This window comes from Scardinius erythrophthalmus, assembly GCF_964197995.2.
Source record: "Scardinius erythrophthalmus genome assembly, chromosome: 1".
Lineage (NCBI taxonomy): Eukaryota > Metazoa > Chordata > Actinopteri > Cypriniformes > Leuciscidae > Scardinius > Scardinius erythrophthalmus.
In genome coordinates, this window is record NC_138221.1 from 16,701,693 (window position 1) to 16,718,186 (window position 16,494).

The following is a 16,494-nucleotide window of genomic DNA, read 5'->3' on the forward strand; positions in this document are numbered from 1 at the left end:
TAAAAATTATGAATTTAAAACTAGATAAAGCCATGGCCACTCTTTTAACATGTGAAATTTCTACACACACTGCAATGGTCATGAAATGACGTCAAACTCTGCTGCAGCTTTTTTACAAACATAAATTCAACATGTAACCAATAATTAAAATTAATAAAAAAAAAAAAAAACAATCCACTCTACAACAATAACACTTGTGTTATTTCTCACAGGGTTGTTCACTTGAGCTTGTTTCTGGTGTCCCACTTTCACATGCGTATGAATGGTAGTCAGTGGAAGGAAAAGTCTAGTGTAAACGGCCATTAATAATTCAAAAAGTTTTCAGTAAAATAAATATCAATCTCAAAGTTGGTATCAAAATATGGCAGTATTGTATATTTATCATATATATATATATATATATATATATATATATATATATATATATATATATATATATATATTATCATATGTATATTATCATATATTCATTTATCAAATATATTTAATATTTCTTGCTAAAGAAACATGGGATTCGGGATGTTTTAAAAATAATAATTGGAAGATAAATTTACCCAGTGGTCGAACTGAATCAAGTTTTATGGGGGTCCCCAATATAAAAGAAATTTCACCATAAAAAAAACATTTTTTAGATGGGGGGTTGTTTAGTTAGTCTCGCAATATACAATTTATACAATATATTTGATAATATTTCATAATATGCATAAATATATATTATTTATTTTCTTTTTTTGATAAAGGATGATATATATATATATATATATATATATATATATATATATATATATATATATATATATATATATATATATATGTGTGTGTGTGTGTGTGTGTATGTTTGGTTTACAAGACTGAGAATATACTAGTTTAAATACAGACAGAGAGAAACTGAAGAGGGAAGTGAATGCAGTAAATAACACATTTTCTTTAGAAACTGTATTATGTGAGCCTAGACCAAAAAACATCACTAATGCTATGATAACATTTATCAAAGAAACACAACTAGCAAATAGGATTTGATTTTTGTGTGTGTGGGAGTGGGTGGGTGTGTGTGTGTGTGTGGGTGGGTGTGGGTGTGGGTGTGTGTGTGTGTGTGTGTGTGTGTGTGTGTGTGTGTGTGTGTGTGTGTGTGTGTGTGTTAATGACATCCATTCGATTGCACCTCAGTCCAGTAGATGGCGGTAATACACTTGTAAACTGTCATAAAACTTAACAGAAGAAGAAGAAATGTTTCGTTTTGAGTTAGTAGTGAGAGTGACCACGGGCAGCACATCGTAGATATTTCTGAAGTGCATAGTTGTCGTCTGTGTCGTTATCTGTGCATGTGTGCGTTCAGAGACATGTGAGTACCCTGGTGTAACTTACATATGTGTATTTTGGTGCCTTAGTTTTTTTTATGAGTGTTGTCTATTCTGGGATACTCAGTTAAATGCAGTATGTTAGCATAAAGTTCGCTAGCATTATGCTAATACCTATTAGGCTACTAGTGTTACACTACTTTGTTTATGTGTGTACTCACCTAACATTGTACAGTTATTATTAGAGTGTTTACAATGGTTGTGTAATAGAGAACTATGTTTTTGGGTGGCTGAACTGACCCAGCAGTAAAAGGCTGTTCTTTAATTTAATAAGGAGCTAGTGTTATCTGGTATTATTTGGTTATTTGATATAAGCAGCTAAAGTTACTTGAAGGGAAAGTTGTTCTAATTGGCATTTATTAGCTTTAGGCTACTTGTTGCATCATGTCAGCACTGTCGTTTACTTGCATGCTGATATTTTCCTTTGTATTGTTTATTGTAGAACCACACATACTGTACACTCACGAAGACAGATAATCATCTGCTGGCTGTCAATTCATTCGATTCACATGACGTCACTGTAGCTTTGCGCCACCATCTTTGCGACCACGGTGGTCTCAAGTAATGCCATATGTAGTGCAGTTGGCTGCAACAACAGCCGAAAGAGGAACCCTGAACTGGTATTTTATTCTATACCAAAAGAAGAGAGAAGAGAAAATAATTTATTTAAAAGACTTGAAGTCTCATGTTGGTTTGTGGTTAATTATATTTCCATCCTATACTCTCAGTGGCCAACATTATAGACAGAAATCGACAGATAATGTTTTGTCTTCATTTTATTGTTGGATCTGTTTAAATGCACTTTATCATGGTAAGTTAGTAAGATTTGGGGTTGTTTTGAAAATAACTGTCTGTCTGTCTGTCTGTTAGTTAATACCTACCTAAATCTAATAAATATTTTTCTGAAGTTCATAAAGATATTGTCTTCGTCACATGCGCTTTATATGTTATTTTGTGTAAGTAACGTTAACGTTAGCTCTGCAGACGATGCATAATCTCAGCCTTGAAATGCATATTAAAGGACTAGTTCTTCCAAAAATGATAATTCTGCCGTCATTTACTCACCTTCATGTGCAAATCCTTAAGTTTACTTTCCGTGGAAGACAAAGGGAATTTTTTTAATATGTAGCCTAATGGAGACTCTTCTTGTCGATGTAATGGAAGTGAATGAGTAACATTAGCCTACTGGGGGCTGTCACGCAAATAATCATAATAATAAAAGACAAAAAAAAAAAACCATCACAAAAGTATCATAAAAGTGATCTAATACGACTCGTCCGTTATATCGTTATTTATTCATATGATAGCTTTATGTGACGAACAAACTGCAATTTAAGTCGTTATATTATAATCACTGAGCTTATTACCTCTTGATAGCTTTTAATCGCAGCCGAATCATTCAAAAAGATTCGACTCGAAAGATTCTTTCATTTTGATATTTGTGTGTATTAAACCTTCTCTCTGTAATTGAACATCTGTTCTTTCGGACAGATATGGCAGTCTTTTATGATATTCGGCTGATGTCTCTGGCTGTGCTGATGGACGGATTAGATAGATTCATTCATGCCAGCCGAACAGCTGCGGATTCATAGATTCATTCTTGACATCGCCTCGACTCTCATGAACTCGTGCCATGAAGCTCTATGACTTAAGTATTTCTATATCATGAAAGGCCAATTGGGGCAAGCCTGGGGCAGATAATAATGGACTAAAGAAAACTGGGGGTAAAAAATAAGGATCGGAGCCTAAAATAGAAATTTTCTCCAGGTATCTCTGTCTCTCTCTCTCATTCAAATGGGCAGTTTGGGCAGCCATACCGGGCGAGTCGGTCGCAAATATGGCGGCGTTCTATTTGTAGTGACGTAGGTGGCATCTATGAATAAATCCATTGAAGAGCATTAGAGCATTCGATTGCATTCTTAATCTTACCGATGCACCACAGTGGTCACCCATTCTCAACTAGCTACAGTTACAGTCCTAGCTATCAAGTCACCATTACAGACATAAGTGGTTGTTTCACCAGTGTTTGATTAAATTGATTTAAAAATCTAAATGTTATTAAGCTGCAATTTTAATAGATATAAAATATTAAACTAATTTTAAATGTATAGCAATGCTTGTAAAAAAATAAAAAATAACTCAGGTATTCAAACAACAAATTCATGTAAAACAAGAAAATGTTTAACCATTTATAGTATTCTAAATGATGAAAATGTGAAATAGATTATTTTTTATCTTCTGTGACGGTGAAAAAGCCACGTCACGTCAACTACCCTTATATAAAAATATAGTTAATGTAGGCTAATATATATTCCTTTATTTTATGGAATATTCTTTGATTTTAGAGTTGCACATATCTTTTCAAAATGTATACATTTGCTCTTAATTTCATGTTATCCTATCCATAATGTAGGCTACTTTAGAAACTAAATCTAACCACTCATTTAAAACTGGGGATTCTTGCTCTCTCCAAAACATTATTGCAGCTGTAATTCTCAGCATTCTAGATAAGTATACATCATCTTTATTAAGTAGCATAGATATACCCAAAACTATAATTTGTATCTTATATATTTAGTTTCTTAAAAAAATAATCTTCCCTGAATTAGGCTACTTCTGTTCACTGAAGTACTTCTGTTCGCTAGAAGATTAATTATTATAATTAGAAGATATTTCTAGTGTTATATAAAATATCGCATGTTAATTTTCCAAGCAAAATGTATATTTTAGTCAGAATTATTGCACTCCTATTTGGTGCGCATGCGCGCAGCAGCGCTCATTCAATATGAAGATTAGCAGTAAAATGGATACATTTGCATGACTTTCTAACATTTACAGATGGAAAATATAACTGTAAAATGTAAGTTTTGCACTGAGGGGAAAAAAACATGTCACAACCGCATAAAACAGCACAAAATATAAGCTGTTTGATGGTGGATCGATTTGATCCACGATCGACCTGTAGGGCTGCTTCAGAAACGCGTGCACACGCAATTATCTAGACTTGATAAACCTGGATCAAATTAGTGAGATTGCGTGAACTTCAATTACCTTTTATGGAACCACTTTAGCCCCAACTTATTTGTTAGGCTCATTCATGTCCGGTTTTGAAGTTTAATCCCCGCTTTTCTAAGCGTCTTTTATGGAACAACCCTCAGGTCTGATGGGGCCAACACGACAACATCATCCGCAAAGAGCAGAGACGAAATTCTGTCCATAAAAATTATAAACAGAACCGGCAACAAAGGGCAGCCCTGCCGGAGTCCAACATGCACTGGGAAGAAGTCTGACTTACTGCTGACAATGCAAACCAAGCTCCTGCTCCGGTCATACAGGGACCGGACAGCCCTTAGTAAAGAACCCCGGACCCCTTACTCCCAGAGCACCCTCCACAAGATGCCGTGAGAGACACAGTCGAATGCCTTCTCCAAATCTACAAAGCACATGTGGATTGGTTGGGCAAACTCCCATGAACCCGCCAGCACCCTGTAGAGGGTATAGAGCTGATCCAGTGTTCCACGGCCTAAACGAAAACCGCACTGTTCCTCCTGTATACAAGGTTCTACTATCGGCCGGATTCTCCTCTCAGTACCCTGGCATAGACTTTCCCAGGGAGACTGAGAAGTGTGATCCCCCTGTAGTTGGAACACACCCTCTGGTCCCCCTTATTAAAGAGAGGGACAACCACCCCGGTCTGCCAGTCCAAAGGCACTTTGTCCCTGACCACCATGTGACGCTGCAGAGGCGTGTCAGCCAAGACAGCCCCACAACATCCAGAGACTTGATGTACTCAGGGCGAATCTCATCCACCCCCTTGCCACCGAGGAGTTTCTTGACTACCTCTGTGACTTCAGCCCAGGTGATGGATGAGTCCACCTCTGAGCCCTCAGCCTCTGCTTCCTCAAAGGAAGATGTGACGGCAGGATTGAGGAGATCCTCAAAGTATTCCTTCCACCGTCCAACGACATCCCCAGTTGAGGTCAACAGCTGCCCACCTCCACTGTAGACAGCGTTGGTAGGGCACTGGTTCCCCCTCCTGAGGCGCTAGACGGTTTGCCAGAATTCCTTCGAGGCCAGCCGATAATCCTTCTCCATGGCCTCACCGAGCTCCTCCCAGGCGCTGGGTTTTTGCCTTCACAACCACCCGGGCTGCAGTCCACTTGGCCTGTCGGTACCCATCAGCTGCCTCAGGAGTCCCACAAGCCAACCAGCGACCCTCTCGTTCACCGGGGTGAACTCCACCACATGGTGGCTGAGCTGGGGGCTATAAGCAAACCAACAACAGCCTGCCGCCTCTCACCATGGGCAACTCCAGAGTGGTGAAGAGTCCATCCTCTCTCGAGGAGTGTGGTTCCAGAGCCCATCCCGTGCATAGAGGTGATACCACTTTCACATGCGTATGAATGGAAGTCAGTGCAAGGAAAAGTGTGAACGGCCATTAATAATTCAAAACGTTTTTAGTAAAATAAATATCAATATCAAGGTTGGTGTCAAAATATGGCAGTATTGTAACAATGGGATTCATGCATGGATTCAGATTCGATAATGTTTTAAAAAATAATAATTGTAAGATAAATTTACCTCATTCATGGAAAGTTTCAAGGACATATAATCAATTTATAAAAATGCATTCTGCAAATGATCATAATATTTTAGAAGTTCCATTTATTTGTTGCATAGAAGTGTCATTTAGTATAAAAAACTCAGTAACTGATATAGATATAGATTAGATATAGATTCGTTAACTGATTTAGATTTTGGGCAGATCAGCTCCTCCCACACCAATTGCATCATCAATGAAGCTCCTCCCAGACTAGCACATCATCGGTGAAGCTCCTCCCACAGCAGTCACATCATTGGCAAAGCTCCTCCCACATCAGTCACATGGTCAGTGAAGCTCCTCCCCCATCAATTATCTAATAAATGCTGTAAATTCCCATCAGCTACAAGTGAAGACGAGCATCAAAGCATCAGGAAGAGCTGAAATCTGCAAAGACTGAGTTTATTAAAGAGGACAGTGAGAACATGAGTGATCCAGAACCCTGCAGAATGAAACACACTGAAGATCCTGAAGAACAAAGAGGTTGGTGTTTATTCTTCATTCATTCATGATGCTGAAGAACATTCATGTTAGAAACATTCAAGCACTTCATCACTTTTAGATAAACAGTTAAACTATGAAACGGTACAGAATGTTCGGGGTTTTTTCTTCAACAAATGTTCAGTAAAGGGAGGTTTGAGAAATGTTTATATTGATTGTCAACATCAGATCAAGCTAATATTAATTTAACTGTTTTATTTTACATCTGGTTCCCAATTTGCAACAACGTTACCAGAATTTTAGAAGATTCTTCTTACAGTAACGTTGATAACAGTGTTGATGAATCAGCACTGAGTGTGTCAGATAAATTTACCTCATTCATGAAAAGTTAAATAATCAATTTATAAAAAGGCATCAAATTATTATAATATTTTATAACAGTTGTCTACTTTCTACCATTACATCAGGGCTCACTTTCATGTCCTTTCACTTTATATTTCTCTCAAGGAATTATTTTGATGTACTGACAATTTTATTTAATACATTTTTCTTTCATGTCAGACCTGATGGAAGAGAGCGAGGAGAGTGAAGAACTGAGTGAAGTGGAGGAGGAACATCATGTCAAACCTGGAGAAAAACCTTTGAGTCGCTCAAACACTAAAAAAACATTTTTAAAGAAAACAGGAGCCAAGAAATTCTGCACTCAGTGTGGAAATAGTTTCACACGCAAAGATGGTCTTGAGCGTCACTTGAGAGTTCATACAGGAGAGAAGCCGTTCTCATGTGATCAGTGTGAAAAGAGATTCTCATGTAAACTAAATCTTGCGCATCACATGAGGATCCACACTGGAGAGAAGCCGTTCTCATGTGATCAATGCGGCAAAACATTTTTCTGGGCATCAAACCTGAGGGAACACCTGAGAGTTCATACGAAGGAGAAGCCGCATTCATGTTCTGTGTGTGGAAAGAGTTTTTCACTGCGGCAAACTTTACATAGACATGAGAAAATTCATACTGGTGTGAGAGAGTACATGTGCTTTGAGTGTGAGAAGACTTTTATTACAGCGGACAAGTTAAAACGGCATGAGAGTATTCACACTGGAGAAAAACCTTACAAGTGTTCACACTGTGTCAAGAGATTCACTCGATCAGAAAGTCTGAAAACACATGAGAGGATTCACACTGGAGAAAAACCTTACAAGTGTTCACACTGTGACAAGAGATTTATTCAGTTAGCAAATCTGAAAACACATGAGATGATCCACACTGGAGAGAAGTCGTTTAAGTGTAATAAATGTGGGAAAGATTTCAGTCAATCTTCATACCTTAAAAGACACATGATGATCCACACCGGAGAGAAGCCATTCTCATGTGATCAGTGTGGCAAAACATTTCTTAGGGCATCAGACCTGAAGTCACACCTGAGAGTTCATTCGAAGGAGAAGCCACATTCATGTTCTGTGTGAGGAAAGAGTTTTTCACAGCTGCAAACTTTACATACACATGAGAAATTTTCACACTGTTGTGAGAGAGTACATGTGCTTTGAGTGTGAAAAGACTTTTATTACAGCTCAACATTTAAAACTGCACCAGAGAATTCACACTGGAAAAAAACCTTACAAGTGTTCACACTGTGGCAAGAGATACAGTCAGTCAAGAAGTCTGAAAACACATGAGAGGATCCACAGCAGAGAGAAGCCACACACGTGTGATCAGTGTGGAAAGAGTTTCTCTATTCAAACTCACCTGAAGCGTCACATGAAGATCCATGCAGTGGAGAAACCACATCAACACTGAAATCACAGTAAGTAGTTTATGTTCATGTGCTGAGCAACAAAGTCTCTTCTGTGTAAGTTAGCCAACCCTTAACTCTATAGCCAAATCTCTCCTCTCCACCTATAGCCGGTGTGTGGTGAGCACAGGACATTTTGTTGATTGATTGATATCTATTAACTTGTGTTCAACCAACAGGAATCTGTAATTTGTCAGTTCAGATCAATGCAAAAAAAAAAAAATTGATCTCTGACAGTAGGTGGTGCTCATGTGAAAGCAGAAAAAAGCACTAAACAGGGCTCTAGACTGCAAGTAAATGTAAATTAATTATAATCAATTTTAAAGCTTGGAAGAGCCTGGAGATTGTTTTTTTATATTACTCCGTTTGTATTTGACTAAAAGAAGAATGTCATACACACCTAGGATGACTTGAGAGTGAGTAAATTATGGGCACTGACTTGGAAACCAGGATAAACAAACTGTTGTGGCAAATTCAAAGTTCTTTTTGGTTCAGGTCTTAAAGAAGTTTCTCAGAGTCGAGGTTCCAGGTTTTTAAATTTAAGAATTAAATTTATCGTACAAACAATAGAGGAGAAGCCAGATGTCATTCTGAAGTTATAATTTTCATTCCTTCACTCATTTTTTATACCTTTTTCATATCATCAAGTACCCTCAAATCTATCTCTTCCCCTCTGTCACGCCTGGTGACCCTGGCACAGTTAGACATGTATTCTCTATTGGTCAAACCTCACATAATGGTGCTTTGTTTCATACAGTATTTTGACACTTTGGATTGCTTATGCATACTGGTTATTTTCAATTCTCTCATTGTGAAACATTGTGCCATGAACAAAGTTATAAGGCTTAATTCCACAAATCACAAATATTCCCTATGGATTTAATGTAGTAAAGCTAACTGTAACCATGGTATTGTGGCAGAAATAGACAAAAGTTTTTACATTATTCATTTCAGGGTTTGTACATTCTTTTGATAGTAAAATCCAAGCACTGATCAAGGACTTTGAAGTCCTTCACACTTTTTCCAGCACTTCAATTTTTTTTTTAAATATTATCCAGTTTTAATGTTATTTTTAATGTGATGACCAAAACCATGATTTGTTCATCCTTAAAAGATTGTCCCCATTTGTAAAACTAAAAGTTTCAAAGTGTAGGAAAACAGTAGACCGAAGATTTAAAACAGTTTTAAAATACTTATGTGTAATACTGAAGAGTAAAGAGAATGGAATATTCTGGAATATTCGCTGTAATATATATGTATGTATTTTCAGAAAAGTAAACAAAACAACAAATACATCATCGCAATTACAAAGTCCATCTCATCTGGCATGTTATTAGAATTATTGATAATGTTTTAGAACGTACTCGGTTACTAACGTAACCTCGGTTCTCTCTAGAAGAGGGAACGAGTACTGCGTAAGTAGCTTACGTTAGGGGAAAACCTCTTTTCCACGAGATATTGAAGCCAATAAAGTATCCAATAATTTTGTATTATTGCAAAATGCGTTGCGGCAGCATGCAGTCATGGGCGAGACAGCTCGCGCGCCCATTAGCTGCTCTGCGGCAACTGCATCAGCCTACCGAGCGAGGCGTCACGTCCCGCCGAAACGGGCATGGCTTAGTCCTATAAAAGAAAGGCTCGGGGCAGCTGATCCCTGGTTTTTCATCGCCGAAGCGAACCAGAGTGTGTTGCATGCACGGCAAGATACGCAGTACTCGTTCCCTCTTCTAGAGAGAACCGAGGTTACGTTAGTAACCGAGTACGTTCTCTTATGAGAGGTCTCTCGTACTGCATAAGTAGCTTACGCTAGGGGACCCAATGCAAAACGCTGTGCGTGCTGGGATCTAACACTAATAAACCTGAAGGCGAAGCCCAGGACTTACAGTGCACAATCACCAGGGGAACTCGCAGAGAGTCCTGGAAGAGGAGGGGGAATCACTCTATCCATATGCAGCAGCGTCATAGACGCAAACGTTTAACGTGACATCACACAGACAGGGCGGAACTGGCCTGAACTGATGCGGGAAATGCGGGTCTTATGCAATGCTGCCCATAGTATAAACAGTCGGCGGCACGCAGCGCTCAGCGACCTCAGTGTCCTGAATCAGCTAAACAGACAGCACTGATTCGTCTATACCGACAGCCAGCTTGGTTATAGAACCTTATAAATGTAGACGGTGAGGCCCAGCCCGCCGCCATACATATGTCTTGCAAGGAAATCCCGCTAGACCAAGCCCACGAAGAGGCCACACCTCTCGTGGAGTGCGCTCTGACACCCCACGGGCACTGTAAGCCCTTGGCAGTGTACGCCAGCGCTATGGCGTCAACTATACATCTGGATAGGCTCTGTTTAAAACAGCCAGTCCCTTGGAACGTCTGCTGAACGAAACAAACAGCTGCTCTATCGGTCTGAAAACAGATGAGCGAGACACATAAGTTCTTAGCGCCCTAACTGGGCAAAGAAAGCTTGCGTCCCCTTCCTTGTCAGAGACCGGTAGGGCGGACAGGGAAATGACCTGAGCCCGTAACGGCATGTTGAGGGATTTTGGAACGTAACCATGCCTAGGTTTGAGTATGACTCTTGAGCCACTGAGCGCCCATATATGAAGGGACCACAACTCCGGGTGAGGATGCCAAATCGAACCCTTGGCCTGAGAGAGGAAGTCCCTCCTCAATGGCACTGGCCATGGGGCAGTGTCCGCTAGCTGCATCAGAACTGGGAACCACAGTTGGTTCTTCCAGAGCGGCGCTACGAGCAGCACTGAGCATCTCACTTCCCTGATCTGTTCTATCACCTGAGGCAGGAGAGAGACGGGGGGAAAAGCATAGAGCGGGCAGCGCGGCCACACTTGGGCCAGCGCGCTCTTGCTCTTGGAGAAGAACACAGGGCAGTGAGTGTTTTCGTGAGACGCGAACAGGTACACTTTCGCTCTGCTGAATCTCACCCACAACAGTTCGACTGTTTGTGGGTGTAGAGACCATTCGCTTGCCGGAATGTTGTTCCTGGACAGTCTGTCTGGCCCCAAATTCTGTAGCCCAGGCACGTGCACTGCTCTCAGCGAGCGCAGGTTGCGCTGAGCACATACCAGGAGGCATTCCGCCAGCCTGTATAAATTTCGGGATCTGAGACCGCCTTGGCGATTTATGTAGGACACCACTGACATGTTGTCCGAGTGGACTAAGACGTGGTGGCCCTTTATCTGAGGACAAAAACGCGTCAGCGCGTTGTCTACTGGCAACATTTCCAGGCAGTTGATATGTTGAAGCTTTTCCCGTTCTGACCACTGGCCGAAGAATGGTCTGCCCTCGAGCAACGCTCCCCATCCCGAAGTGGAGGCATCCGTCGACACCACTTTCACCCTCGAGGAAATCCCCAGGCTTACAACTGATTGGTACCAGTCGTTTGCTTTCCAAGGTTTCAGAGCTGAAACGCAAATCTGATCGACCTTGAGACGAAGCTGACCGGATGGCCACGCTCTGCGCGTGACCCGCGCTTTTAACCAGAACTGTGCCCAGAAAAGATATCGTCTGACTGGGGTTCAGAGAACTCTTCACCCAGTTGACTCTGAGACCTAGATTCTCGAGGTGATCGAGTAAAATGGTCCTGTGCTCTTCGAGCTCTGAGCGTGATTGAGCTAGAATCAGTCAATCGTCCAAATAGTTCAGCACTCGCATGCCTCGGAGTCTGAGGGGTGCGAGCGCTGCGTCCATGCACCTCGTAAATGTACGGGGTGCTAGGGACAAACCGAACGTTAGGACTGTGTACTGATAAGCCTGGCCCTCGAAGGCGAATCTCAAGTATCGCCTGTGACTTGACGCTATCTGTATTTGAAAATACGCGTCCTTCAGATCTATCGACATAAACCAGTCTCCTCGGCGAATTTGCATGGGGAGTTTTCTTTTTGTGAGCATTTTAAAAATGCGTTTTGCCAATGCTTTGTTCAACTGTCTTAGATCCAGTATGTGTCTGAGACCCCCGTCTTTTTTCGGAACCAGGAAGTATCTGCTGTACAGCCCCCCTTCGCGGCTTCTCTCGGGATCCAACGATGCGTGAGCTTCGCTGAAGAGATGAAAAATCAGGGATCAGCTGCCCGAGCCTCCTTTTATAGGACTAAGCCACGTCCGTTTCGGCGGGACTAGGGCTGCAACGATTCATCGAGTTACTCGATTTACTTGATTACAAAAATTCCTCGAGGCAAAAACTCTGCCTCGAAGCCTCGTTAAATTCCTATGACGCGCACTATACGCGCATGCATCTGATTTCACACGGACCGTTGTTCAATGTTCAGGAAGCACACCATAGGGCGTGATACATTTTTAATTTATTTGGCGCGATGGCAGAGAGATGTCCATAAACGGCAGAGAATGTCTAAAGTTTGGGATCGCTTCCTTTTAGCGTCGCTGAAACAAGGTAACGATTCTGTCCCCCGCACTTTTTTTGACCCAGCGCCAATATTTCCGCCCGTGCCTAAGCCTATACATTGATGTTCGCTGATTTTAATCCCATACTGTATTTGTAGTGATGTCGTGATGCGGTTTGACTAGATATGATGTTTAGCTTTGATGTTTTTAAGTAAACGTATAGCCTAAAGAAAGAACCCCTTCTCACACACACACTCACACACACACACACACACACACACGCACCCTCGTCTCTCTCACGCGTCAGTCAGACCAATTGCGGCAATGCATCACATATGCTTAAACTTTTATGTAGCAACGCAACAATAATTTCAGCATGCATTCACTGTATACACAGAGACGTGATGGAGGAACAAATATTGTATTGCAGTCTTTGCGAGACCTTGTTTGTAGGCTATGTCACGTCTACCAAATAGTTACAGACAACAACAAAAAAATGAAACTCTCCACCAGCCTGCTTCTCCAAATCCACTCGTCCTTTTGGGGAAGACATAATCGGCCACCAAAGTAATTGAGCATAGAACATTTTAAATTAACAAAAAAATATAATACTACAAAACGTGCTAATATATTTCAACTAGCTTAAGTGAAAAACAAAATGCTGTTCTTTTTCTATTTAACAAAATGCATATTTGCAATAAAACATTCCCCTTTTCAAAGCTACACTTATTTTTTTATATAAATTGTATACATTGTGTACCTGTTTGGCTTGATATTTTATATTCATTTCATTTATTTTTGTTCTCCGGTGGGTAATTTGCAGAAGGTGCAATCCTTTTTTTGTAATGTTATATTAAGAAGACAAAACTAAGACCAAATGGCCTTTACTATTTAAGTTTGTATTCATAGTTTTACATGTTATACATGTTTTACAGTATAAAGTTGACTTAACTGTATTGTTATATAATTATTGGCTCTGGCACTTATAAAAGCTAAATGGGTAAAAATTACAATAAATAGGCTTAGTTTTGAAGCCAAATGTTGGAGTTTTTCAGCCACATCATTTTCGTTATGCATTATTTGTTTTGGTTGTTTAAAAACACACAAAAATGTTTTATCCGATTACTCGATTAATCGATCGATTAAGTGCTAGATTAAGCGATTACAAAAATTATCGATAGCTGCAGCCCTAGGCGGGACGTGACACAGAGGGCGCGGAGCGCCCTCATTGGCATGACGTCACTTCAGGCCTCGCTCGGTAGGCTGATGCAGTTGCCGCAGAGCAGCCAATGGGCGCGCGAGCTGTCTCGCCCATGACTGCATGCTGCCGCAACGCGTTTTGCAATAATACAAAATTATAGGATAATTTTTTGCCTTCAATATCTTGTGGAAAAGAGGTTTTCCCCTAGCATAAGCTACTTACGCAGTACGAGAGACCTCTCGTAAGAGAACTCATCTCTGTTTATATGACACATTAGTTACAGTTTCTGTTTAAATGTAGGTTTTAAATCCTTCATGTTAATCTTCTATGAACAATGTAGATTAATGTACTGTAGAATAAACAAATGTATATTTTAGTCAGAATTATTGCTCTTCATCAACTTGAGGTCCTGGAGCTCGTTCTGTAAAGTTGAACAGAGACTCACTTGCTCTCGGGACAAGCATTGAAGGACAATGGAAATGCACACACGACTTTCTAACATTTACTGATAAGGATATAACCATTAAATATAAGAATGTGCTACAAAAGTCATTGAAATTGCAATAATTTATTTCAATCTCTGCATTTAATAAAACTACTAGTGAGTGTTTTTATCACAGCTTGTAAATGTTTTAAATGAATTTGTATGTGTGCGTATTGTAACTTATGTTTGAATGTCTTTCATGAGATTTTAACTCTCCTGTCAAGCTGTTGGTGAAAATAAGAGCTTGTTCTTCAGTGGTTTGCCTGGTTAAATAAAGGTTAATAAGTTACACAAAGGGAATACCACATCAGAGTAAACATCACATGCATCTGTATGATGTGTTAAACTATGTTTTATGAGTTTATTTGAATCGCTGAATATGAAGCACTTTCCTGCAGCAATTTCATCAATTAGTTGTTACATTACTAGGTAGTTTAAGTTTGTTTTGTTTGTTGTATTGTTGTGGCTTCGACAAAACCTGAGAATCTTAAATTACATGATCACGGTCACTTTTTTTCTAACGTGTGATTAGCCTTAGTACTTAGTTCAGTGTCTGAAATATTGATTATTCCTCTCGTAGCATGTCGGTTAGAAATTAAACTTGTTTGTTTTTAGCAGAACTGCCAGAAAGCATCTGGAAGGAGAGGACGGAGAGAACGCCAGTGATCCAGAACCTGCAGAATGAAACATCATGATACTGAAGAACAAAGTTTGAGTTTATTAAAGAGTGTTTATTCTTGATTCCTCATTCATTCATCATGATGAAGAACATACTGATGTTCACCAGATTTACATTGTTTCATTACCAAACTAGTGTTTTAAAACACAAATCATCATCATGACATTAACCCTCTGGGGTCTGAGGTGTTTTTGGGGTCCTTGAGATGTTCTGACATGCCCTGTTGTGCTTTTTTCAGTTGCTTATAAACATATTAATGGCAAAGGTGTAATTACACTCTATTTAGCACAAACAGGGCTACCATAATATGTAGGGGTGTAACGATACATCGATATGGATCGATGCATCGATATAACGTCTTAACGATATGATGCATCGATTCCACACTTAAAATATCGATACACACCTTTATTTTGACACTCTCCACATTCTCACGTAGCATCCTTCCGCCAAAGCGCACATTTTCGTTTACTCACCAACTGCCTGCCGGTGTGTAGGCTAACGTTAATCTCCTCATCTGAAAAAGACGCCTGAAAAGACTGACTGAACCCTAAACAAGTTTTTTTTTTTCAAAAAAGCCGGTATTGTCCGCTGTCAAGGCATCGCGAGTTTATGTTTTACAGCAGAAACAGACAAGCACTCGCACCCTTGTTGGTGAACACAACACGATAAGTCCGTTTTAGCGACTCAGCGCGCAGTACTCAGGTCAGATGTCACTTTGAAAAGACGCGCTGGCTAAGAGGAGTTTCGTCAAAGCTGACTAAAAGTGATCGAGGATGGATAATTTCAATGAACTCGTGATATCTTCTTCAGGGCATAGCCTAAAAGGAAAATAAAACCTGAAACATTTTCACGGAACCTTACTAAAGCAGCTCGTTTAGTGGTGAGGGAAAAGCTCTCTGTATTGCGTGTACTTTATCACAACAACAAAGTTTGTTAGGCGTCTATGTCAGCTGAGGAGATTAACGTTATGAAGATTAACCGAGTGTTGTATTATTTATCATAGCAATTACTTGGTTTTGTTTGACTCAGAAAGATGAAATGTGAATGTATCTGCTCTGCTAAAAAAAAAAAAAAAAAAGTTTTAAGTTATTATTATTATCAAAACAACCCAGCTGCAGTTTGATTGATATTACTTGGATGCACAATAATAAAAAACATGATTTATGAAAATGAACAAGAACGGAGTACTTGCAAATGACCACTTCTGTTATAAATGTCCCAATTGGGAGAGGGTGTGCAATTTTCAAAGAGTTTAACTAAACGTTCATGTTATATATTTTGATTGCATTTGTGAGTTAACAAAAACGTAACTGGTTGTGTGAACATAATCTAAATATCGATCAATATAGCCCTGAATCGAATCGAATCGTATCGTGGAATTTTTTGAAGTATCGGAAAATATCGTATCGCTGGCTGAGAGAATCGATATCGTATCGTATCGTGATGAACTGTCCGATTTACACCCCTAATAATATGTGAGCAACATGTATGTACATGTTTGTATTTTTGGAAGAATAATGTTTATGCATGGTTATTGAAAAAAACTAAAAACTAAAGTTTTTGAAATAAGGCCA

At 39.8% G+C, this 16,494-nt stretch overlaps 1 protein-coding gene across 1 annotated transcript in view; it reads left to right on the forward strand.

Annotated features, from left to right (window-relative positions):
- LOC308695139 (uncharacterized protein) overlaps nucleotides 1-16,086 on the forward strand; it is a 35,686-nt gene extending 19,600 nt beyond the window's left edge. Inside the window, exons 7-9 of the mRNA XM_081373125.1 lie at nucleotides 213-291; nucleotides 6,966-8,203; nucleotides 14,857-16,086. Of these exons, the coding sequence (XP_081229251.1) occupies nucleotides 213-291; nucleotides 6,966-7,865 (979 nt within the window). The 3' untranslated portion in view covers nucleotides 7,866-8,203; nucleotides 14,857-16,086. The remainder of the gene's footprint in view (nucleotides 1-212; nucleotides 292-6,965; nucleotides 8,204-14,856) is intronic.
- Nucleotides 16,087-16,494: the final 408 nt, after the last annotated feature.